A 23,904-nucleotide genomic window follows, 5' to 3' on the forward strand; every position below is an offset into this window, starting at 1 on the left:
ACTAATGCCTCCCTATTCTCTAGAATATAAAGACTCTAGCTTTTCAGTTATAGATCTCTGTATTCAAACTGAGATATGTGTCCATCGACTCCATGAAGCAAAAAAAGAATCATAGAGGAGTTGAGGTGGGAATAATGGTGAGAATGAGGTGGGGAAAATGTGGTGGATATAAAAATAGAGAAGGGGATACCAGGCATAAAAGGGTTTAGGTAAGGTTGTTAATGAGTGATGGGGGAAATGCAGGAACGGTTAGGAGGGGGGTACACATTCCTAAAGATGTCTCAAAAGGCTATTTAGAAGCCTAGTATTTATAATATAAAGATAACTGAAAATATTAAACATATTAACATGGGAAGTGTCATCCTTCATAGACTACTACTATCATTCCCAGAAGCCATGGGCTTTTAAATCAACACTCCAGTGCCAAATACAAGATACTGTCCATGAGCTGTTATTCAGAGAGTTTACAGAGGCTCCTATAAGAAGAGTAGTTATTGCAACACTCTTGGTTGTCCACAAAATAATAAGATCCTATTTCTGAAAACAGCGCACAGAAATCTAGTTAGAACTGTATTGGAAAACACTCTCCTTTGACTAGCATTCACAAGGCACTATGCAGACTACTAGGAGAGAAAACTCTCCAGTAGTCTCAACCTGCTATAGATTATATGTGGGGTGGTGGGCTGTGAGAAGCAGCTGGGTGCTTGGTTGAGCATAGGCCTGGAAACCTGGACACGTATTGGATGGCAGGTGTTCGTCTCTGCTCCCAGACCCTGGTGCTTTTCATTTAGCTTCAGCCCTCCACAGTTCCTCCCACAGAGAGCTCTATGGCCATAAGTCACTAGGAACAGTGCCTCAGGCTCTCCCACATGTAGATGAAGTATCTCCAAGCTCTCAGACCAAGCCAATAGGCGTTATCTGCTGCCAGATAACCCAGCCTGAAACTGTATATAAGGGCTCTCTATTCAGGGGAAGTAAAGTGTGCGAGAATCATCCTGGTGTCCAAGAGTTTCTGTCATAAGAGCTGTAACACTTGGGGAGAGATCTGCTCTCCCAGAACCTGCCTGGGACACCAAGTTGCCTCTTTGCCAGCTAGCTGGCTTATCGGCCCAGACCAAGCCAGCTCAGTGTGGGGAGAGACTGGTGCAACACTTGGGAGTGACCAGGTGGGCGAGCAAGCAGAGGCAGCAGCAGGGGCAGGCAATCTCCCCTCCCTGCTCACACTCTGTGCCCTTTGGCCCAGACCTCCTGCACCAGGCCTGGCCAGAGACCTACGGACAGTGGAGATTCGGGTGGAGGCAGTGACAGAGACAGTAGCGAGGCCTGCTTTCACCCTGTCCCCAGCTGGGAGATCGATCGCTGTGGGATGCCCTCAGGAACAAGGGACCCACAATTATGCATGCTGATAACTCCATCTTAAACAGCAGCATACACCACTGGTACAGTAGTACACAAGTACATTGGCGGTCATCTTCCTTCTTATGATTGGATTATAAGCCTGCGCCAGGAGAGGAAATACACATATAGTATAAACACTATAAACATGGTCAAAAGCCTATACCTGGGAGGTCATAGTCCTAAAGTAGGAAAGAAACACAGTACCTTTTTTGCCTAATTAGACATTAGAAAACTTCCTTCTAAATGTTTCTGTTCATAGATTAGTACTGCTTTCAGCCTTTCAGCCTGGTACAATGAAGTTTTTTTTTTTTTTTTTTTTTTTTTTTTTTTTTTTTTTTTTTTTTTTTTTCAGAGACTCATATCTGGTCAAAGTGAAAAAAAATAAGTGAATGTTGAGGTCTCCACCCTTGGAAACATCTCGGGAAAGCATAGAAACAATAGGATCAGAGGAAACTTTGCCATCATGAACACACTGCAGCAACGGATACCTGTACAAGTGTGTGAGACTGGGCCCTTCAACAACGCAGCGTCATGGCCAGGGGAAGCATCACCAGGCTTCATCCCCATTTGAAGAGCCCTTGACTATTACTAGCTGCTACAGATGGGAGTGTCATTTTCTTCGTGGTGTGGCCTCTAGGTGGACAACAAGTTGGGGAGTAGAAAGTGTCCAGAGGAAAAGGAACAGAGATAACAGGGTACTGGGGTGGATAAAGGCATAACACATTGGTATGTATGTAAAACTATCAAAAAATTTAAAGAGACAAATTTATGGGGGGGTGAAGTAATTGTTGTAGGCTAGGCTTTGCTGAGAGCACACAAAGTAAAAGCTGAAGACACGGGACTTCTTTTTGAAATAGTAAAACATTTTACAATGAACAGGGGGAGTGTGTTGCACTTATTTGCCAACATAGCACAAGCTGCTGAGATATATATTTTACATTGGTGAATTGTATGATATGTCTCATACAACTATATCTCAAGAAGGTTTGGGGTTAGATAGATGGCTCAGTGTTTAAGAAAAGTGGCTGCTCTTGCACAAGACTCAAGTTTGGTCCTTTGTGTCTTCATGGAGATTATAACCGTTTGTAATGCCAGTTCCAGAGGATCTGATGGCATCTTCTGGTCTCCTCACTCATTTCAGTGCATGTCATACATACATACATAAATTCATACATACATGTATACTTACAAACATACATGCATACATTCAGGCAAAATCCTACCACATAAAATAAAAATAATAAAGAAATCTCTTAAAGAAATCTCCTAAGCTCAAAGACAGTTGCTAAAAAGCCACAAAAGATGGACATAAGTTTGTGAAATTGCTAAAAAATGTTTGAAGAATAGAAGATTGTAAATAGAACCATGGGTACAGAACTTCAGATATTCATAACCTTTGCATGTAACTATGTCATACTCTACCACTAGGGGGCAGAATTCCTTATCATCTAAGACCTAACCTTATGACTATGTTTTGCCCAATGGACACCAACAGGAAGGTATGTTACGACCAAAGACCTGCTCATCCTGTACACATTGTCTACCCATTCTTGTGCCTCAAGCTTCCTTAATTCTACAAGGTAATGAGACGCAGGTGAGTGGAGCAACATCCCAACCCTGCCTGGTCAGCCTTCCTCAAGAAATCTGCAGCGTTTCTCTAACAAGGTCTATTTGCCCCCATTTTCTTTATGTCTTTTGTTAAAATGGGACTCAAAGTAAAATTTTGTGAAATGTGTTTTAAATTATGAAAAAAGAAAGGTTAAGGATCCATACAGTTCCATACAAATAAATTGAGGGATGATAGGTTGGATCCAGAGTATATACATCTTTTCAATCCCAATTTGGATTTAAATTAAACCGGTAATGTAGCTCTGACCTAATAGAAATGTATTTTCTGGGCTGGGGTGCACTGTGTTATGTTTTTACTGTATTTCCAGTCAGGAATCACAGTTCCACAGTGTGGAGCTGAGTTTTCAAAGCAGTTTTGCTGTCTGCATTGCACATTAATTCACGGCAGGCCAGAGGTACATCTGCATTGAATCTGGCTTTCCAGCTGAGAGGGTGACAGCAGAATATTGCCAAGGCCATGTTAGCAATTAGGGCTGAATCACACACCTGATAGTGCCTGTTAATGGAGACACTGAGTACAGACCAACGCAGGCCTGTTTCTAAAAGCAGCAAGTAAGAGTGGATAACACACTGGTTTGAGAGAAAGCAGGCAGCATCCTGTCTGGAGAAAAATGGGATCTGAGTAAAATATTTACTGAGGAGACTGATTATTGTTATTAATACCCAGTGTGCATTACACCAGACACAGCCCATTGCTTGCAGGGCTGCCTCTGATCAATTCCTTGTTTAAAGCCATAGTAATTGCAATTCAGAAAGAATTCCTTGTTAACCAAAACTTCCTGTATACTGGGGACCATTCATCCATTCATTCATTCACTCACTCAGTCATTCATGTCATCAGCAAATACTTGCAATCTATGTGACCTACCAAGCTCTATCTAAAAATTAAGAAGAGGCAAACACAAGTAAAAGTGTACCCTCACAGTATTATGGATGCAGGCAGAAAACAACATGTAAACAAATGAACACTTTTTAATATGTAGTCTGTCTAGGTCCTTTTGTGGAAGACAGATAACCTAAAATAACAAGGATATTTGTAGGCTTAATGTTTGGAGACTGGAGGCTTCAGAAAATGTTTAGTACTCTAAATGAAATTACAACACTTCTCTACTTAGGTCTCTTTGGCTACAGGAAGCTGCAGTGCAACCTGGGAAATGTAGTATTTCTCTGCTAATGGCTCTGCTCACTTTCAGGTTTTTCTGCTCCATGAATGGGTGAAGTGTGCTCCTGAAACTTTCCTACAGAGAATGAGAGCAAAGCATTGAAAATAAAATGAGACCTAAGTTTTCTTGGAAATGAAATTTATAATAAAGAATAGAAGCCCTGCTCCCTCAGATTGAAGCAAGGCCAGTGTGTCTTTCCCATTTATTTCCAAAATAATATAAAATATTTATCACTGTCCACATTGGATAAAAATAATCACTTTTCAGGTATGTTAGCAGTTTCAACTTTATATTCTTTGAATATAAAATAAGTAAGTAATAAAATATCTTGCTGTGAATCTTATTTCACTGTGTCATGCTATTGCCCAAAAGGAGTTACTCCTGTGTTCAAAAGCAGATAATCTGTTTCTCAGAAAATGTAACAGGAAGGGGATGTCACAATAGCATCTAATGACTGTCATCACATTTATTAAAGCATTGGTTAAAGCAAAGTTCTGTTTTATATGTGTTTTATACATATACACACATATGTACAATACATATATGCTTATATACCAGAGATATACCTAGTCTGCATTACACCAGACACAGCCCATTGCTTGCATTTCAATGTAGGTAAAGTCACTAAAGAGTATGAAAGTGATACAGAAATTCACAATCAAGAGCCTGAGATTTAAAACTGCTTCTCATAATAGCAGCTATGTTTTGAGCCAACTGCTTTGCTCTTTTGGCCAGATTTTCACTATTATAACAATAATTGCCCATACTATAAGAATTATCTAGGCTAATGCTTCTGAAACATTTAGCAGCTAACCCGTGGCTCTGCAGGGTATGGCGCTGACCTCACTTGACTTCAGAGTGTGTAAACCCTGGTCCAGTGCTCTGGTGAGCTAAGAAGAAGAACTGAGCATGCAGCCTTTGTTGTTTCTCCTTCTGCTGTAAGAGAAAGAATCTATAAATGAAACTTAACAGCCCTTATTCATTATGAATCATGCCAGTAACCTACCAAGGCCTGACAATGACTGTCTAGTACCTAGAATCCCTCTGTCCTCACATGTCCATTTCTCTAATGACATCAGTATCCTCCCATTACTCAAATTTCCAGGCTTCACCTTTCCTTAGGCATGGCCAGTCTGCTGCAGTATTGTCTTGCCTTCAATACCCACTTCTCAACACTGACTTATTGTTTGTCAACTTTAGTTCATTGTATTTGGCATCTAGCTGGAGCACAGAAATAGCTGTGACAGCTATTTTTTTCATGACCAACCCTCTTTTCATTGCTTCCACTTATTTTCCCATTTTAACCCTAGAACTATAGCTTCCCATTTGGAGAATTGATCTAAACATTATCCTGGAGTGAGTACCACACCAATCAACTTCTACACCATTTATAGCCAAGCCATTAAGGACATGACTCATGTGTTTTCTTACACCTCTGTCTGATGCACATTTGGTCTGGATACCTTCTTGCCCACAAAGCCACTCACAGAAGCCCTTCTCTAATGCAATTTATGTGCATTCTGACCTTTCTTCATTCCTGGATCATGTGCATAGAAACTTTCTGGTTTTCATTGTTCTGTTTACTCCATATAAGATAGAGCTCATGCCACACTCGCCACTCAATATCCAGCCCTGCACAAATGTGCCATGGTGTTTCCTGATTTGAAGTGAGACACATCTCAGCATGATGATCACCAATCTCTTAGAGCCACGCCTCAAGATAGTGCATGCTCAGTTGAGTGTCTTTTTAAAGCAGGAATCATGTCACTGTCTCTGATAAAGGAGGCTAACAAATATCTGTTAATTGACAGAAACCACAGTGAATCTGAGTCCCCAGCCAAAATGTCCATACATCTAAGCTGTCACGGGCCCCAGTCATGTCATTTCCCATCCTCATCATGGCTGAACATCAGTCTGCTCTGTTTGTAATGAGAACCATTGAAAAACAAAAGCAGCACATCCTCCTTTGGTAATGTGACAGCTCGAGATGACATTTCTCATAATCTGAATTTCAAAGAATAAAGGTGTCCCACCAGAATACCCAGCATGAGCAAGGCATGAGGCTGTGAATCTCTTCTCAGGTGATTAGGTTAGAACAACTTAATTTTGTTCATGCAACATGATGTTGGGAAAACAAACAAGATACGGCATGAGTCAGCTGCTGTGAAGACACACTGAAGATGCAAGACCACCTGTCTCATCTTTAATAGCACAGTTTCTAGTAAAGAGGGTTGATTGTGGATGACTTAAAGCAACTGAAGTATATGATACCTTAAACCACAGCAGAACATTTGAGAGTGGTATTCCACAGTGCATGAATGCATAGCTCCCCATCACAGCACAAGCCATGGTATATGCTCATGTAGCAACTTCCGTCCCCATCTGTAAAACTTAGGTAAGTATATTGAATGATCTCTCTCACATTTAAGTGAGACAGTTCATCATTTGGTGGTGGAGTCTTAATCTGAGCTTTTATGTTTGTAGTAAGGTTTTATAAAAGCATTAAATCAAAGTCACCACAATGGAGCATATGGTGTCACATAAGGTGGTATATTAATTTGCAGCTTTTCAGACAGTCAGAGCTTGTAAGCTCAAAGAGAAATACCATCATTCTTAGTTTTGAAAAAAAATCCACCAACGTCTTTGCAGAAGACTATATTCCATGTTACATGGCTAACAAGCATACTTACAGTGGTAACAGTTCCCAGTTTGGCCGCTCAGGATAATAAAAATTCTCACATTTATAAGGATTTTCTTTACTTTTTAAAAACCTTTGTTATAATTTATAACTAAACAACCTTCATTTTCCTTCTTCCCTCAGGTCAGGAGTTGGTCCAGTATACTTCAGGTTGTAAGGTTCACTGTCATAAGCTGGCTTTTCCATTCCTGAGGGGACTGTTTATAACTCTCAGTCTTAAGTCTTTTGCAGTCAGTTCCAAGGCCAGGAAAAGAAGCAGGTGCAGCCTGCAGCTGCTGCTGGATCCCTAAAGATGCATTATGAATGTGCTCTGTGAAGGCAGCTACCAGGACTGTCAGGACTGCTCAAGGTATAACACTCAGAAGATAATGGAATGAATCCCTAACTGCCTGAGACAAAATATCAGTACCCAAAGAGGTTAACACACACACACACACACACACACACACACACATGTGTATTCACACATGTGAGAGCGTGCATGTACAATAGAGAGATTGAGACAGAAACAGAGAGAGACTCTGATGAGCTCACTCATAAAGTCATGTCCACAATATAAAAGAAATACATTCTACTGCAAAGGTGTTGGTGAATTTTCTTTTCAAAGCTAGAAGAACGGTCCTTTTCTTTAAGCTCGCAAGCTCTGGGTGTCTGAAAAAGGTGCAAATGAATACATCACCTTATGTGACACTTTGTGGTGACTTTGAGTATACGGGGCTGTTTAGAATCACTGATCATGCGACTGCTCAACCTAACTCACCTTCAACTGAGGACATTGAGAAAATGGTTCATATTTCTGCGAGTTCATCTAGCATCATTTTGATGTTGTTTCTCTTGTAGTTTGTATTTCACATCCCTCTCAGTTATGAGAATCCAATTTTATTTTAGGTAGCAATATAGGAAGATTTCAGGCTGTATTTTTTCAAACTTCATGATAGTGAAGAACTAATAGAACCTGAACCCAGGAAACTAGATAGGATTTAATGGGGAAGATACAAGTAGGCATGCTGTTTTCGTGCTTTCCTAGGGCTTCCCTCCTTCTACATTATCTGCTGCCTACATGTAGATGTGATAAGCAGAGCAACAGCATCCATTTGGGGACATGAGTCAGTGAACTAAGAGTCAGTGAACCAATGCCCAGTATCCCACCATTGGATGTTCATCATGTACAAAGTAGCATGGCCAAGTCAATGAATCTGCCTATATCAGAGCATCAGATGCTCTTTTTCCTTGAAAAAAATATGGCTCACAACTTAACAGAAAAATAAATATTCAAGTATATAGTGGAAACTAGAAAACTGTTTGAGGAAAGCCTCAAAGGGGAATGACATTGTGTTATTATCAAACAGGAAGAATATGCATGCTTGAAAGATGATGGTTCAGAGGTTAAAAGTGAGTAGTACTCCCTGAGTGAGCCCAAATACACTTCCCAGCACCCATGCCAGGCAGCTCACATCACCTCTATGTAACTCCAACTCTAGAGAAATCTGAAGCCTCTGAAAACACATGCACTCATATGCACAAACCCACAAATAAATTTTTAAAAGCCACATAATTGCAAATTTATAGTAAATATTTTAAAATGTGAAACAGACACAGAATATAAAGAAAATTTATTTTTTTCAAAGGTGGGAAAGGATGAAAAGGATGATGAATGTCTACAACGTTTTGTGGAATCATTTCAAAGAATGAGCTTATAAATTACCTATCTTCAAGAGACAGGAAATGAGCGGAAGAATAGACTCTTGATAAAAATATAAAAGACACAGACATCCTATCAGCACACAGACCAACAAAGAGATGAATGTAAACCTGTAACTGAAGACTCATCAACAAAAGTAGGTGTCAGTCCACATCTGTGTGGCTCTGGGGTGTGCTTTAGTAGTCGGGAAGACACTGTGACTCTGCTCTGCAGCAATTGCATGTTAGCTTTCCACCCAGGCATGAGACACCCCAGTCAGGATCAAAATAGACTACAAATCACAAATCAAATGGAGCCAAAGTGCTGCAGTTCACATTCCAGTTCTTGGTGTTATTATCATGTGACCCTGAGAAAGTTGTTCAGATCTTTCATGACTCGGTTTTTTTTTTTTTTTTTTTTTTTTTTTTTCCTGAATGTACAAAGTGGGAGTCACAATAAACAGTTATTCCATAGGATCAGAGTGAGGAATAAAGTCTTCACTCCATACAGAGACCTTAAGCTTTGTTTGTTACAAATATTGCAGCATCATGTATACTGTAGGACTTTGGACAGAGCTAATGAACATCAACCAGATAAACCAGGAGAGATGAGAGATTACGTGGCTTGGGGAGGAAAGAATAGAAAAGAAAAATACAAGTAACACAAGAGATGGAACCACATCATGTCTGAGTTTTGCTCTTGAAATATCATAAGTTTTACCTTTGATAAGCCAGTGGAGGTGGAGGGGGGGCAAAAACAAAGAGAATGGAATGTCTTAAGGACTCCTGAATCTAAGGAAGATCCTTCCATTACATTGTAACCTGTCCTTATCTAAAAAGAAAACAGGCCAGACTTTTATCAGGGGCTAAGAGGAATCCAGCTTCCTGGGAAGGAGAAGATAGATCAGAGAAAGGATTATTCTCCAAAAGGAGCTAAATTCTTCTTTTAACAAAGGCCAAAAAGAGGAGGTTTTAAAAAAGCATTTGGGGAGTGCCCTGGGAAGATTCTCAAAGTTTGGCTTGCCATAGTCCCACTGGCTGGAGTATGGATGGAAGGACTTTTTGACCAAAGATTACAGGGGCTGGAGAGAAAGGAGGAGCAAGAAGGAGGTCAAAATCTGTAGGAAGGAAAAGCATGTCTTTCCCCTATGAGCACTTACCCCTGAAAAGGCACTATAAGCCCGTCTGGAAGTCATTATCTGTTTTGAAAGAATCTTCCCATCTCCACTACTCTCAGGATTGGAAGCAATCAGTACTATGCAAAACCAGGAAGACTCAAGATAACTCTTTAAAGTGATTCCCACCAGCATAATGGAGTGTGTTATTTACTGTTCTGTTGCTGTGACCAAAAGCAGCTTACAGAAGGAAGAGTTTATTTGGTACATGGTTTCAGAGTGACAAGAGTCCATCATGGGTAGGAAGCATAGCAGCAAAAGGCAGAAGCAGGAAGCTGAGCGATCACATGCCAATCACATCAAAGAAGTAGAAAGAGAGACAGAACTTGAGATGTGGTGAGGCTGTAAACCCTCAAAGTCCTCAGCCCCAATTACATACTTTCCATTAATTTCCCATTACCTAACCTCCCCAAACAGTACTGTCAACTGACGATTGATCAAGTGTTTAAATACATGAGCTTATAGGGGACATTTTTCATCCAAACCACCACAGAGCTTTACTATGTAATTTTTAAATTTGAACTTGGCTGGATCGCAGCTCATAAGTACAAACAACACTTTAAAGACATCTCGGTTTTCAAACTCTAAGGTTCAAGTCATTTTTTATCTACCTACAAGTATCAAAAAGACACTTAGAAAACTATACCATGAAAGCTCAGGGGTTGAGAATAAAGCACAACAGCAGTATTTAGGAAATAGGGCATGGGTGATTTCTGTGACTATATAACCCTGCTAATGAAGCAAAGCTTAATCATTTTATAGCCATGTATGTTCCTCTTGGTATAGCTCTCCTGCATATTCTTAAGCCAAGGCTTCTAGCACAGGCTGTCACTGTGCTAGAACAGAATTAAATAACACAGATGCAGAGCACAAAGTAATGCTGAGGCAGATAAAGAGCAAAGCCTGCGTTCTCCTGGAACATGCCAGCTGCAAGTTATAAGGAGGCAGATTCAAGGAAATTAAACTTGATCAAGTAGGTCACTTGGAAGGGAGAGGTAATCATATACCAAAGGTAAAAAGGAGGCCAACTCTACCAGGAGAAGGCAAAGGCACCAGGGGAAAATGATGGGCACCAGCAAGGTCAGAGACTTGGGGGAGGAAGACTGACCCTGAGCATCTGTGATGGAACTACTGAGTAGTCACTGGTGGGGGGAGGTCCAGGAGAGAGTACAAGTCATAACAAGCCCCAGATGGACTTAAAAGAGCACAAAAGGACCCTTCAAGAAACCCTGGCTAAGAGAGTGCACAGCCCTTCGGCTTCAGGCTGGATCCTTAAATCACATGAAAGGGCTACACTAGGGTGCACTTCTCATAAGGACCCTAGAGGCTCTGCAAAGCAAGGTCAGCCCAGGCCACAAAAGATAAGCCTGTGGAAAAAAAGACATCCATTTCTTTCTTTCTCTTTACATGATCTCTTCTCCTCTCAGCCAAGAAGTAAGGAAAGGTAGGAACCATTGTCCAGTCCTCTTCTGGAAATCTAAGTCCTCATCCTCCCAATTTGATGCATCTAAATTTGTATGTTTTATGAGAAAATGGAATGAAGAACCATATGACACAGCCAAGGTTATCCTGAAGTGGGCCACTGGGAGACATCTGTCAGTGTTTCTGTTTGGTTTTGTTTGGTTTGGTTTTTTTTTGTTGTTGTTGTTGTTGCAGTTGAATGGGGCTGCTGCAGGGTCTGTGGAACCTATGAAGCATCTTATATTCACAAGACAACTTCACATTAAAAGGAATTGTTTGATCTACGAGGAAAGCAATGCCATTTGAGCAACCCTAGTAAGCCTCCAAAGCCCATAGCTCTCCGAGGAATATTCAGCACAACCCATCTTCCATCTTAAGTTTATTCTGCCTGAGGACTTCCTTTCATGACAACTTTTAAATATATATATATTTTTTCTACTTGCTCTCCTACTATGATTCCCCAGTCACAGGTTTTCAACTAATGGAATCTAGTATTTAATCTGTTTTTTTTTTTCTTTTTTCCAAGTGTTTCTATTCTTCAAGGTATGAGAGACATCCACATTCCTAAAACTTAAAGTACTCTTCCTGCTCAGATTGCCACAGTATTCAGGATATCTAGGGTTCATGCCCCGTGAGCCCATGTGATGTCACCTGGCATCCATGTGCTTCAAACTGTGAGTGCCAAAATGGATATAGGCTGCCAGGCAACCTACAGACCCTTTGCTAAGGAAATTATTAAATGTCAAAAGCAAAACAGCTTCATATTTACTGAAAGCCCTCATGTTGATAACATTTCCTAAATTACAACTTGGGTAACACCCAACATGGAAGTAAAAATAAGAGCTTGCTTTCCACACATACCCTCGGTTAGGGGGTCCACTATTGCCCTTTCTTCTGAGTCCTTTGCCACAGGCAATGGTCATCATAACACAGAGTCCTGTGTGAGTGGCTCTGAGTCCAGAACCACAGTTTCTGGTGCTACAATTCCATAACCTTTGCATGTTGCAAATAGATGGTATTCAGAATGGAACTGGGGTGACAGTCACTACGGGAAGAAAGATTAAACTCCACCAAGAAATGGAGGGGCAGTCCAGGACCTCTGCAAAGTCTGAGCATCTTGACTTCCTCCTGTATACATTATCACCAGTGACCTTCATAGGGCAGTGAAGAGCTGATGGCACTACGTTAATGGCCCTAAGCCTTAACTTCAGTGATCCTGGGACAGGTAATTATGTTTATTTTGTGTGTTCAGGGGTGGATGGGCTTACTAGTTCTAGATGAACTAGAGAGGTGCTTTTAAAGAAAGAAAGTCCTCCTATAAATTTGTTTCATAAGAAAACCAGCTGATGCAGTGCCCACCATCCCATTGCCTTCCAATTGGGACTTCATAACTAGGCTGTCATTCATCTGCCCTTTAAACTATGGTGCCTCTGCTCACACCTAGTTATCTATGCCCAAATCCCATAGTCTTTCTAATCTGATGTACAATTGAACCATGTCACCTGATTTCAATGAAAACATTGGAGGCCCTTGTGTACATTTTTTCCTAATGTCATTAACTATTTGTAGAGTGACATTCAAGGTCTCCCACATGGCCTGTGTGGCCCCTATTTGGGGAAAGTTGAGTAACACATTGTCTTTTTAATGGTATTGATTCCTGATAGGGAGAACTTTTAAAGCTGTGAAAAAAAATCTGGTCTGAGCAAGCAACGAGGTGAGATTTGGTGTCAAGATAGCAGCAGAAGAATGGGCATGTATTCTCAGGGGACCTTCTCTGATCATTGGGTGCATGTGGGCTGTGCTTAAATCTTAGGGGAAGAAGTAATACATATACGGTGGAAGGGAGAATCAGGATAGCAATGGGACACTGTATAGGCAAGTTGATCCAACACAGAATGGGCAGAAAATTCATTGCCACCAACTGAGGCTGGAAGATATCCGTGTTCTTGGGATCTGCCCCTACAGAGTCAGAGAGGGAGGTGGGCTAGGGATGAGAAGAGCGAGCTCCTTGCTCCTTACATGAAGCTACTGACACCTACATTCCTTTATTTACAAGGATAAAGAAGAGAAGGAAGTGTCCCTACATCGGTTTCTCTTTTCCACATCAATTTCACATGGTGTTATTGACTCCAAGGAATAGAAATTCAAGAGCAATCCCTTATGTTTTCAGAACAATAGTATTTGCATGTGTTTATTTCTTATAGGCTTATTTGTTATGGAAGAATATAAACTGTATTCTTAAAAACTATATTCACTTTCATATCCTAGTGACTATACCACAAACCAGGTCTTGTTGAATAAATTTTATAGTTTATATCTACCAGCAATTGGGCCTCAACCTACAACTCACATTATCAGGACCAAAATTTAGAATGGGTAGACACTGTTAAGACTGCAGATGGTTTTAGCTAGTGGATGTCTCTTCCTATGAGCTTCTTCCCGCTGATGTTTGTGGCCAACTTCAGCAAAGAAGCCAAAGGCAGGCAGCTGGACTTGAATTAATAAATCACCTGACAATCTGAACAGGCTATATAAAACTTTATACAAGCATTCATAAAGGTTACAGAGTGTGAAGTGTTATTTTTTTCTGATGATACTTAATAAAGGTTAGCAGAGCACATAATAACAACAGCTTCTAATGGGTTCATCTGTCAAATGCTGAGCATTTGACACAAGCATAAGATACAGCAAGGTGGACCACCCTTTACCACACTGTCCCACTTGGACCCACTAGAAACATGTCACCCACCCCTCGTATGCTATTTCCTTCCTGAGTAATAATGGTTTTCATAAAAGAAAGGTCGTTACGCATTACACATGTGTGTATACACAGTTACATAGCAGGGAGGATCTGGGAGGAATAGAGGAAGGGGAAACTGTAATCAGCATGTATTGTGTGATAAACCATGTTCAATAAAAAGGGAAAAGACTATATTTCTCTCTATAAAAATTATGATTCAATAATTTAAGATTAGAAAATCATTCAATGGAGCTGGAGAGGTGGCCCAGAAGCCAGGATGCCTTACCTTTCTACCAGAATACCAAAGTTCAGATTCCAGCACCCACACTGAATGGCTCACCCAAACCAGCAACTCCGGGTCCAAAGTATCCAATGTCCCTTTCAGCCTCAATAGACACATACAAACACCTTTACATACACATACGCATACACCCTTACACATGTGTGCACATACCCTTACACAGATGTGCACATATTCTTACACACACACAAAGAAAAGTAAAGGAAAATTATTTAAGGCATTTCAAAATACAAGCATTATAACAAGTGTTCACAGAAACTCATCAGAAAATAATGAAGCTTCCATGGAGTAAATGAAAGAAAGAAATGAAGAAAAGATTAATAGGGGGAGATCTAACATAACATAAACACAAGAAAAAGTTTTTAGCTCTTCATTTGCCATAAAAATGAGGAACCACAATGACCTTTTCTTGTGCTTGTGTGGTCAGATACCTTTCTAAACACATTTTATGGTAAAGCAGGCATTCTGACACTCTGCCTGTGGGTGAGGTATATAGTGGTACCATGCTTTGATGAAGCACTCTGTGAGCAAGGAGGTCATTTTTCCTCTAGACTTAATCTGGACCCTGCAATCATCTTCTTTTCACAATTTTTGTCAAAACAACAAGGGCACAGTGCCTTCTGGGAAAAATAAAGCAAAATGTTTTAAGGAAACTGCCTGGGAATTGCTGTGTCTTTGACTTGATAATTATAGTCATTTTAACTGCCCCTAAGCTTCCCAGGACCTTCATCCACTACTGAATGCCAAGAGAAATTAATTGGACCAAACAGTTTGGAAAGAGCACTTGTTACAACAGGGCATCATGTTGCTGGATTGACAAGAAACACGGAAACAGATGAAGAGACTCAATACCTGTTCTTGATGTGCTGAGGGGGCCCGAGACACCTGAAGCTGCCATCCACCATTATGGCCAACCGGTTACACAGAGCCTCGCACTCTTCCATGCTGTGAGAAAATAAACAAGTAGAAATGAGCTGTGTCCTAAAGGTGTGAACCTTGTTCAAGTTTCAAACATAAAAAGGATGTAAAACTACCATTGGCCCAAATTATGGAACTTTTACTATAGAACACTCATGAAAATGAAATAATGTGTTATTAAAATTCTGAAGGTTGTATTTAAGTGGCCAATTACATCAGCGAATTATTAGCATGTCTATGTGCCTGGAAGAATAATCAGTAATAAGAAAGTGCAGGAGAGAACTATTTACAATCTTCAAAACTACAAAATACGTGTATAAGAGATGTTAACAAGCATGTGGTTTCTTTACAAAGAGAATTATGTAACTTTATTGACAAGTAGACATGAAATCTTGAGTTAATAGAATCACTAACAAGGAAAAGGAGGAATATTTCAAAAATGGAAAACTTATAATCCGAATATGAATAAACATGGGCCCTCTTATTTGTTATCCAATACGAAGAGGTCAGCCTGGGAATCATATGCACACAAACAACAAAACAGACTTACCAGTTCTATTTATATATGTGTGAAGACATATACATAATATACATGAGTGTGTCATTAATAAGTAAAGAAAAAGAAGCTATCAATTTGAGAGCCATGAGGTGACATGAGAGGGACTGGAGAAAGGAGAGGAAAGGTGGAAAGTGATGTCATTCTATTTTAATAAAAGAATGTATAACTATTTTAAAAAAACATTTCATTAGAGCAGACTCCACATTTTTTAAAACGTTTTGTATTTTAATAGCATGTAAAATACAATACAAAAATACTAGAAATAAACTTTTACCTTGTAACTCTAATTTATTTAAATTATAAGATTATTTTAATATTAGTATAGCATTATAAAGATTTATAATTTATAACTACTATATAACTATGAGTCATAAATTAAAATATGCAGATGAAATTTGATGCAAATCAAAATGCAATAACCCCCATGAAAATGAAAACTTAGAATTACTTAGAGAAAGGAAACTGGAAAAGTTGTGAGAGAAGATTCTGCTAGAACAGGTTGTTACAAAGATGGAGAACATTAAATTCATACCAGAGAAATGGCATTAGAACAAAAGAGGCTCAAGCATACCATAGGTAGAAACACAGAAGTAATTTATGTATGGGAATGCACTTTTTAAACATAGTGATATAGAAGAAATTCTGGAGGAAACAGAAGTTGGATATACTTGACAATTTAAAATCCCAGTCTTCTAACATGAGTTTCAGAACCCACTGAACTAGCATTTAAAAGACACTGCAGAATATTCATCCTTGAACAGGATGTCTATATCACACCCACTAGCTCAAGGTTTTGGAATTACTGTGGAAGATGGGGATGAAGGTCAGAGCCAGTGGTTGTTGGTGGCTTGAAGGAAACAGCATCTTCTAGACAAAAAAGGGCAGTTACACATAAGAACTCACAGTAATTATGAGAGCATGCAGAAAATCTGCAAAAGGCCCAAGCCAGGTAAAATCCCAGCAAGGAGAGAGAAGGAGGCCATTAAGACCTACTCCTAGCCAATAGGTTTACTTCAGTTGTGTGACCCTGAATAAGTCAACTATGCACCAGTGTGTAGCCAGACTCCCGCAAACCATATAAACAGAACAAACCTGACTTGATGGATTATACAAAATTGAAGACACTATATCGGACAGGTGAGGAAGGTGAAGGGGTATCTGGGAGGAGTTGGAGGATGAATATTATCATATGTATTGTCTGGAATTCTCAAAGAATTAATAAAATTAAAAACCCAATTTAATACACTAAATAGTTACTAAACAATTTAAAAAAATAAATCAATAGACCATGAGCTGTTCAATCCCAAGTACTGTATTGCAAAGCAAATGTCCTTTCCCTTTTATTCCATTTCAAATGAAAATAATGAGTGGTCAAATCAATAAAGTGTATAGTTGATTATAGATATTTCCTTCAGAAATTCAAAATGGGTCATCTCACATATAAACAGTAGAATAAAAATGCCATACCTCTTAAAAATTATATTTGTCAACAATTCATAGTCTAGAAACTAGGAAATGCAAACTGCAAGTTATATAACCACTTATTTATGATACCTCTACTGAGGACTGCTGCTGAGAGCCTGAGGACATCCCTGCTCTATAGAGACCTCAGCTCGTTCCTTGACTAATCCACAGGAAGGAATTTCAGGTGAATCAGGGTGAGGCGAAATAGAAAGTTTGTGAAGAACACAGGGAGGCACACAGAAAAGGCTGTTCACACTGAAGACCTCACAGGCTTCCTTAAAGAGTCCTGCTTAAGTTTCTCACATTTTAACATGATTCTGTGGCTTTTAAATCTGCACTACTCAACAGTCATTTACAAAAGTGTACCTCTGTAAGCAAAGCTTAAAAATTAATCCAAGTTTGACTTCAACATGTGTTTAACAGGTTTCTGATTGCATTGTGGGAAGAACATCAAGTCATTCCTGTGTTACTTTCTTAAATGTACTCTGGACAAACAGATGGCCACATCAGTATCAGCGTGAGTTCCAACCTCAGAGTGAATAATGTAGTAGATCTTCCTGGATTCTATCACGTGCTGAACACGTGAGCACTATAGCATGTTGGTCCAACAAAACCAACCAGAGCTCAGGGCAAAGAATTCGATAATTTTATTTATTTATTTATTTATTTATTTATTTATTTTATAGAAAGAAGACTATAAATAGCCTGAACATGGTAACAGTATAATCAACCATTGGCCATTTACTTAAAAACAAAGTAAGCATGAACTTTTCTGCCTGCATGGTCATACTGCCTGGTACAGATATGTGATGAGCTGAGACTGTGATTTAAAGCTTTGTGCTGGAACTTTGGCATTGGGTGTTTGAGGAGAAAGCTGAATGTCCTTCTTATTCTCCATTTTTCTTCCCATTTTTTCCCAAAATGCTGTGTGTTAAGGAATATGTAGAGGAGAACATTGCATAAAACTCATAGAATCGATTTTCTGACCTTCTGTGAACAGAAATATGTAGCAGTGGGGGATGAAGAACTTGGGGTAGTCACTAGAAAGTCCCAGATGCCAGGAAAGCAAGAGGCTCCCAGGACCCAGTGGTGATGACTTTAGCTGAAATCCCCAACAAAGAGGAGACAGAACCTGTATAGGCCACCTCTAGTAATAGGCATGGCTCCTAGTTGGGGAATGGGGCCATCTATTCATCTCAAACTTGTTAACTCAGAAATGTTGGTGTCCAAAGGAAAGACAGGAACAAAAAGTAGAACAGACACTAAAGGAAAGGCCATCTAGGGATTCATCCCATCTGCAGACACCAAGTCTCCACACTATTGCTGATGCCAAGATGGTGGCCAACAGAAGCCTAGTATGGCTGTTCCCTATAGGTTCTACCAGCGTCTGACCAATTCAGATGCAGATACTCACAGCCAACAATCAAACTGAGCTTGGGTACCCCCATGAAAGAGCTAGGGAGAAAGGACAGAAGGAGCTGAAGGGGATTGCAACCCCACACAAAGAACAATATCAACTGAGCCACCAAGAGCTCCCAGGGACTAAACAACCAACCAAAGAGTATACATGGAGGGAACCATGGCTCCAGATACATATGTAGTAGAGGATGGCCTTATCTGACATCAATGGGAGAGGAGGCCCTTCCTTGGTCCTGTAGAGGCTTGGTGCCCCAATGTAGAGAGATTCTAGAGCATGCGAGTGTGTGAGTGGGTGGAGGAGCACCCTCATAGAGGCAAAGGGGAAGGAGAAAGGAGAATGAGATGGGGGAGTGTGGAGGGGTAACAAAAAAGGGGGATATAATTTGAAATGTAAACAAGTAAAAAGTTAATTAAAAAATCACAGAATTATACAGGCCTCCCCTTGTCTTCATTCAATTGAGTTATTTATGTCTTTATAGTCTGTGAATAGGAGAAATCTAAGAGAAATCAATCTGTATATATGCAAATGTGTAATATTGATGTGAAAGCAAATGAATAGGAGAATGTAGAAGAGATATTACAATAATTTATGGTCTTTTTGAGAGAATAGCTTATAATTATTTACTAATGTGCAAATATATATATATATATATATATATATATATATATATATATATATTGAGAAATAAAAAGATTTTCATCATTATATCGCTTTTTTCCATCTAAGGACCCATGGTTAGACTTCAAGCCCCGAGCCTGGCGCCAGCAACAGATGTAATCAGAATCAGTGGAAAATTGCTAAAACTCCAGAGCAGAGTAAACATCTAAAGCGAGAATATGTACATATTATTATAAAGTCAAATAACTATCAAATGTATTTGTTTCAGCAAAATTTTCCATTGGGAAGAGAAACAAAATAAAAACAGAAACTCAGCTGTGGTACTTCTGGCTACATCTGAGTGAGAAAAATAATCAAATGTCTATAAAGCCAACAACAAAGCTGGACACATTTAAGAAAACAGCCATTTCAGAACTTCAGGAATGGACCAAAGGCATGAATATATGTAACTCTGTGAGGACGATGCCAAAAAGCCACTGCACAGTGACACGATGATAATCTGTACCTGCAAGTTGTGAGCCACTGTCTTCCTGCCCTGATTCGTCAGCAGGCCACATTGGGCCTGAGAGGGCAGGCCAGGAGATGACCTAAAGAGCTCACCAGAAACCTACACCCAATTTCAAGAAGGGAGAGGGGAGAATCATAGGATTTTCACATCAATAGAAACCATCTAGTCTTGGAATAAGTCTCAGGGGAAGAAAATGAAACAAAATAGACAAATATTACATTAAAATGTGGCAATAACTGCAAATTTATTTTCAGTGTTTATAGATACAATGTCATATAATGTGTCCATTCTTCAATAAAAAGGTTATAGGAAAAATAGACTATACTATCTTTATCATTCCCTGTTATAGGTAATCCACATGCTTCTAGAAAAATTTTAATGATAAGAATCACAAAGAACCTTTTGCCAAGCCTAATCAAGTTAAATTAAAAGAGAGCAGCAGAAAGAAACTAGAAAAATTTCGAAAAATATTGAAAATTAAAGAACATTTCTAAAGAAACCATGTATCAGGAGCCAATCGCCGAGGAGACTGAGAAACATTTGTGAGTGAAACAAAACTTCAGTAGGGGAAGAAAGAAGCTGGAGAAGTGACCCAGCTTGTTGGAGGTGGAGCCTCCCAGCAAGAGACTTGAACACAGAATCTAACAATACTCACCATGTCTAACGTCTTCTAACTAAATAGTATAGTATAATACAAGTTCACAACGAAATAACAAGAAAGAACTGATGCTATGGGCCTTGTAGTAAAGGTCTATAATCCTAGTGACTTGGGAGGCTAAGACAGGAGAACTCAATTTAAGGCCGGTCTTGACAGCTTTGATGAGTTGCCTCAAAAGAAAAGGTAAATGAGGGATGGACGTATAGTTCAGTAGTAAAACACTTGCCTAGTATATGTGAGACTCTGGGTTCAATTTGTATTACCATCAAAGGAAAAAGGAGATTCTTCTCAAGTCAAACATCAGCTCACTGCACAGTCCAACAATCAAGCTACTTGGCATTTACTCAAAAGGTCTGAAAAACATCCACATAAAAACCTGCACATGGATGTTTATAACAGCTTTACCCGTAATTACCCAAACTTGTCAGTAATCAAAGCATCTGTCAGTATGTGAGCAGATAAATAAACTGCAGCACGGCCAGACAATAGAACATTGCTTGCTGTTGAAAGGCAATGGGCTTGCAAACCAGGAAAAAACGTGAGGGAAATCAGGAAAGATGCCAGCCTTGAAAGGCTTGTACGGGATTCCAGATGTGTGACTTCTGGAAAATGTACAACTGTACAAGCAGTAAAATGTCACCTGTGAGAGGTTAGCACCGCAGCACAGCCATCCTGAACCTCTTCTGTTATTGTTTGCCAAAGGTACCGCTTAGAACAAGGGTCCATCCCAGAGCTGGGTTCATCCTAAGAGGAAGAAAACACACAAGGCTGGTCGTTTGGTTAACACAGACAGGAACTGACATCTATTGTCCCATAAGAATAGACTCTGGCCAGGAGGAAACCCCCATTGCAATGCTAACAGGGAACTCTATTAGCTTTCCTTCCCTCCTTCACAATGAGGAAGGAAGGGAAGTGACACTTATGAGTTGCTTTCTCCTCTCCTGCAGAGGACCACACAAGAGGCCTTAATTATTGCAACTAGTTACAGTCCTTTTTATTATACCTTAATTATTGAGGTCTTAGGAAACATTTGTTGAGGCTAAAAGCAGCAAAAAAAGATGAAGGACCAGGCTCTCTATACCATAGAGCCTCCATTAAACCCCTTTAAACAGTATTTAAGGACCAGCTACTCTGTATGCCTCAATTGCTCTTTGCTTTAGTGGGTGCCTGAGGATATGCCTATGGAAAACAAATACAAGAACCTTCACAAACATTCATCATGTCTTTGTAGGATGAGAACATACAAGGATGAATATATGGGGAATTGCCCCCAAGAAAAGAAATAGAGAGCTCTCAGCCCTGCCCTACTTCTGTGGGCTGGGGAAGGCATATCACCTCAAAAACTTACATACACCTTCCAGGAGTAGCTAAGGTTGTATGTGCACATGTAGACTGGCCCCAGAATCATTCACCTGACTGACTGGTAAAGGTATACCTACAAAAAGTAGTTATTAAAACACTCTTGTGACTGCTTCAGACCTGAGACAGCAAGGAAAGAGTCCATGCAGCTATGATGCCACCAGATGCACACAGTAATGTTCAAGTAACAATCTCAGCATAATGAAGAATGGTGTCATGGGTGAGAAGACTAGAGATTGTTATCTTCAGAAAACTCAGTGAGATACAAATAATTACAACTAGGAAAGCCAAGAGAATCAGAAAAACAATACACGAACCAAACAGGGGTTGTAAAGAAGACAGAAATGAGGTACGAGGAGTTGATGGTAATTCTGAAGCAGGGACATCAATAGGCAAAATGATAAGAGTAGCAGAGTATTAACTGCAGACCGGATCCAGCCAGTGAAAGAGTCATAAACAGAGGCTATTTAAAATTATCCACTCACCGTAGAAAGGGAAAAGACAGGTGGACAATGTAAAAAGCACTCCTGGGGAAAAGGAGTGTTCTTTCTTATTACTGGAGCAAAGGTAAATAAGAACAGTCAAAACAGGTTGATGATAAAGGGAGCAACCACATGACCATGGCAGCCTGCATGTCCACTCATGTGTACTCAATCAAAGACAATGAGATGAGAATGGTGGCATGCAGGCATGCGCTAACACACCTACTGAATCTGTACTCACATCAGTCACTGTGTGGAAGTGCCCAACATCAGATACATGGATCAAACATGAGAAGCTCTCGAGAAAGCACAAAAGATATAGGTGCTTTGAAGTGAGGTACACAGAAAAAATACAGTGGGTGGCAGGACATGAACTGGGGATTACAGCAGGAGAAGAAAGGAAGGAGGGAAAGAAACGCTAAAGATGTTTGAAAAAGACAGTGGGAAGATTATTTTATGTTTATGCTCCTTTATTCAATGGACATGACACAAGGGGTGATATGCTACCCTAAGAGACATAAACTAACTAATAAAGTATTAGGGTCAGGCAATGGGAAACTTGCTTGCCTCCTAGAACTTAAAATAAGACACCATTGCTGAAAACAACACAAATGTTGGGCAGGACTTGGAGGAAGCAAGATGGAACTGCCCTTGAAGCCTCCTCCCTGAAGACTAGCACTCACAGTATCGGAAGGTGCTGTGTAAGTCATCAAGAAAGAAAAGCAATCAGCAGTCTTACCCAGATGTAAAGCGTAGGGACCTCATTAATGACTAGCCTGATCAGATATTCCCAGTGACACAATAGTGGCACTGTTATCTGTCTAATTATACTTGAGGTATTTATTCAGGCCTGCCATTGCTAACTTATCCAATGATTCATAGTTAGAAACAACATAGCCCCTAAAAGAGAACCTGCTACTGCCATTTTTTATACCAATGTAAATTTAACTCTATTCTACATATTTATCTGTAACCAAATTTCTACCCTTCTCCATTCCTTTTTGTTCTTCCCTTTCAGCCCCCCGAACACTACGTGAGAGAGAGAAAAAAAGATAGATGGAAACAGAGGTAATGATGTTAGACTATTTCTTGCTAGTTAGGGAAGTCAAATTTGTTGGGGCAAGTTTGATCTTTGTCATCAAGATATCTAATTTTTTTCTTCTCATCTCTTGTCACAGGACTACTTGATAAACCACAACCAACAGCACCCAACCAGTTAACCAGCCAACCAGCTCCTTTTATGGGCTCTAGCATTTATATATCTTCTGAAAAGTCCCCAGAATTCCAAACACCACATACTCTCAGAAACTATCTGCAGCTGGTAAATTCATAACCCTGCTAGAGCAAGGCAAATCACAGTCATTTTCTATGAAGCAGCCCACTATCCTCATACCTGGGATTAAAACAAAACCGTATACCCATAATATTTTTGTCTTTTTTAAAGAAAACAAAATTCTCACTATTTTTATCCTTATAGTCACAGATAAGTATAACTCTGATCTTTCAACAGATGGATGTTCAGCGTCTTTTTGCAACAGATGGAGACTATTTCAGAGATTCATAACTGGTCACAATGTAGAGAATTAGTGACCAGGGGATAGCTAGCCCCAGTTGATAAAATGCACCCTATACCTAAGGCTCAGAAACATCATATTAGAGGGGAATAAAGATTA

General features: G+C 39.8%; 1 protein-coding gene across 2 annotated transcripts in view; it reads right to left on the reverse strand.

The window, feature by feature from the left end:
* Positions 1-23,904, reverse strand: part of Abca13 (ATP binding cassette subfamily A member 13) — a 439,574-nt gene that overhangs the window by 22,971 nt on the left and 392,699 nt on the right. For both annotated transcript variants that reach the window (XM_076938134.1, XM_034509530.2), the window contains 2 exons: positions 21,031-21,134; positions 15,098-15,190 (listed from right to left, as the gene is read on the reverse strand). In XM_076938134.1, coding sequence (XP_076794249.1) covers positions 15,098-15,190; positions 21,031-21,134 — 197 coding nt within the window. The remainder of the gene's footprint in view (positions 1-15,097; positions 15,191-21,030; positions 21,135-23,904) is intronic.

This window comes from Arvicanthis niloticus, chromosome 7, assembly GCF_011762505.2.
Source record: "Arvicanthis niloticus isolate mArvNil1 chromosome 7, mArvNil1.pat.X, whole genome shotgun sequence".
NCBI classification, from domain to species: Eukaryota; Metazoa; Chordata; class Mammalia; order Rodentia; family Muridae; genus Arvicanthis; species Arvicanthis niloticus.